The sequence below is a fragment of the Temnothorax curvispinosus genome, unplaced genomic scaffold (genome assembly GCF_003070985.1).
Source record: "Temnothorax curvispinosus isolate PA1 unplaced genomic scaffold, ASM307098v1 QBEX01008969.1, whole genome shotgun sequence".
In the NCBI taxonomy this organism is placed as follows: domain Eukaryota; kingdom Metazoa; phylum Arthropoda; class Insecta; order Hymenoptera; family Formicidae; genus Temnothorax; species Temnothorax curvispinosus.
In genome coordinates, this window is record NW_020218749.1 from 1,169 (window position 1) to 2,167 (window position 999).

General features: G+C 41.0%; 1 protein-coding gene across 1 annotated transcript; it reads right to left on the minus strand.

Annotated features, from left to right (window-relative positions):
- Nucleotides 1–6: 6 nt before the first annotated feature.
- Nucleotides 7–993, minus strand: LOC112458526 (Hermansky-Pudlak syndrome 5 protein homolog; the record flags this gene model as incomplete). Its single annotated transcript, XM_025022215.1, has 3 exons — nt 917–993; nt 512–745; nt 7–263 (listed from the first exon to the last, which is right to left on the minus strand). Coding segments are annotated over exons 2-3 (383 nt in total), but the record flags the coding sequence as incomplete, so codon positions are not given.
- Nucleotides 994–999: the final 6 nt, after the last annotated feature.

The window sequence follows — 999 nt, forward strand, 5'->3', positions numbered from 1 at the left end:
TTGAACGCGCCCCGCGCGTCATTGATGTTTTTCTCCTCCCTCTGTGTGTTCGAAGTGGTGTTCTCGCGCGTGTGGAAACACGCGCCGAACTCCCCGTTCCGCGGTTTATTGCCTATCTGTTTGTACTGCTCCAGCATTGTGTTACAGATGTAACAACGCGTTAACGTGGAGACCAGCAACAGAGGCGAGAGGAAGCTCAATTGCACGATGCTGGAATCCAGATTCATGAGCGTGCATGCCGGAGTTTGAAACATTCCGTTGACCTAATCGTAAAAAAAGAGAAAAAAGATATTATGCACGACACCTTGGTTGACATACATGCATGATATATAAATGCGAAATAGATATAATATTAACATATAAATTAGATCATGCATATCATGCATTGCAACAATACATTATGTTGCACATAATTTTAATTTATTACACAATATTAAATTATTATATATGTTAAACTGTCAAAGTAAACATTAAGCTTGTTAGTATTCAATTTATTGCGTTATAAGCTTACCGTGAATACGGACAGCACCATGACGGAGACCCTGCCGACTGCATCTCCCACGTATATCTCGGTACTGTTATTGTTCCAGCAGATACAAGTGATCTGTTTATACACGTGCTCCGTCGATACCGACATAAGTTGCGGAGTGGATTTTAGAGAGACTAGACAGACGGTACCGCGAGTGGTGGCTAAGGCTACGGTCTTCTCGTCAGGTGATATCGCCACACGTGTGACCACACCCTCCTGGTAAAAGACAAACGTTAATAAACGTTAATAAATATCCCAATCGCACAGCGTAGAGTCATAATATGTCATCCGTTCAATCAACATTTGACTAAAACCTACATTTCTGATTATATACTGAGAAAATTATGAATAAAAACTTAACGTAATTGCAACTGAAGGATTATTTACCGATAGGGGTATTATTTGAAGAAACGAACATGGTTCTCTGGAGAACAAGTAGACGCTGCCGCTGGTTGAGCCTAGCACAATGT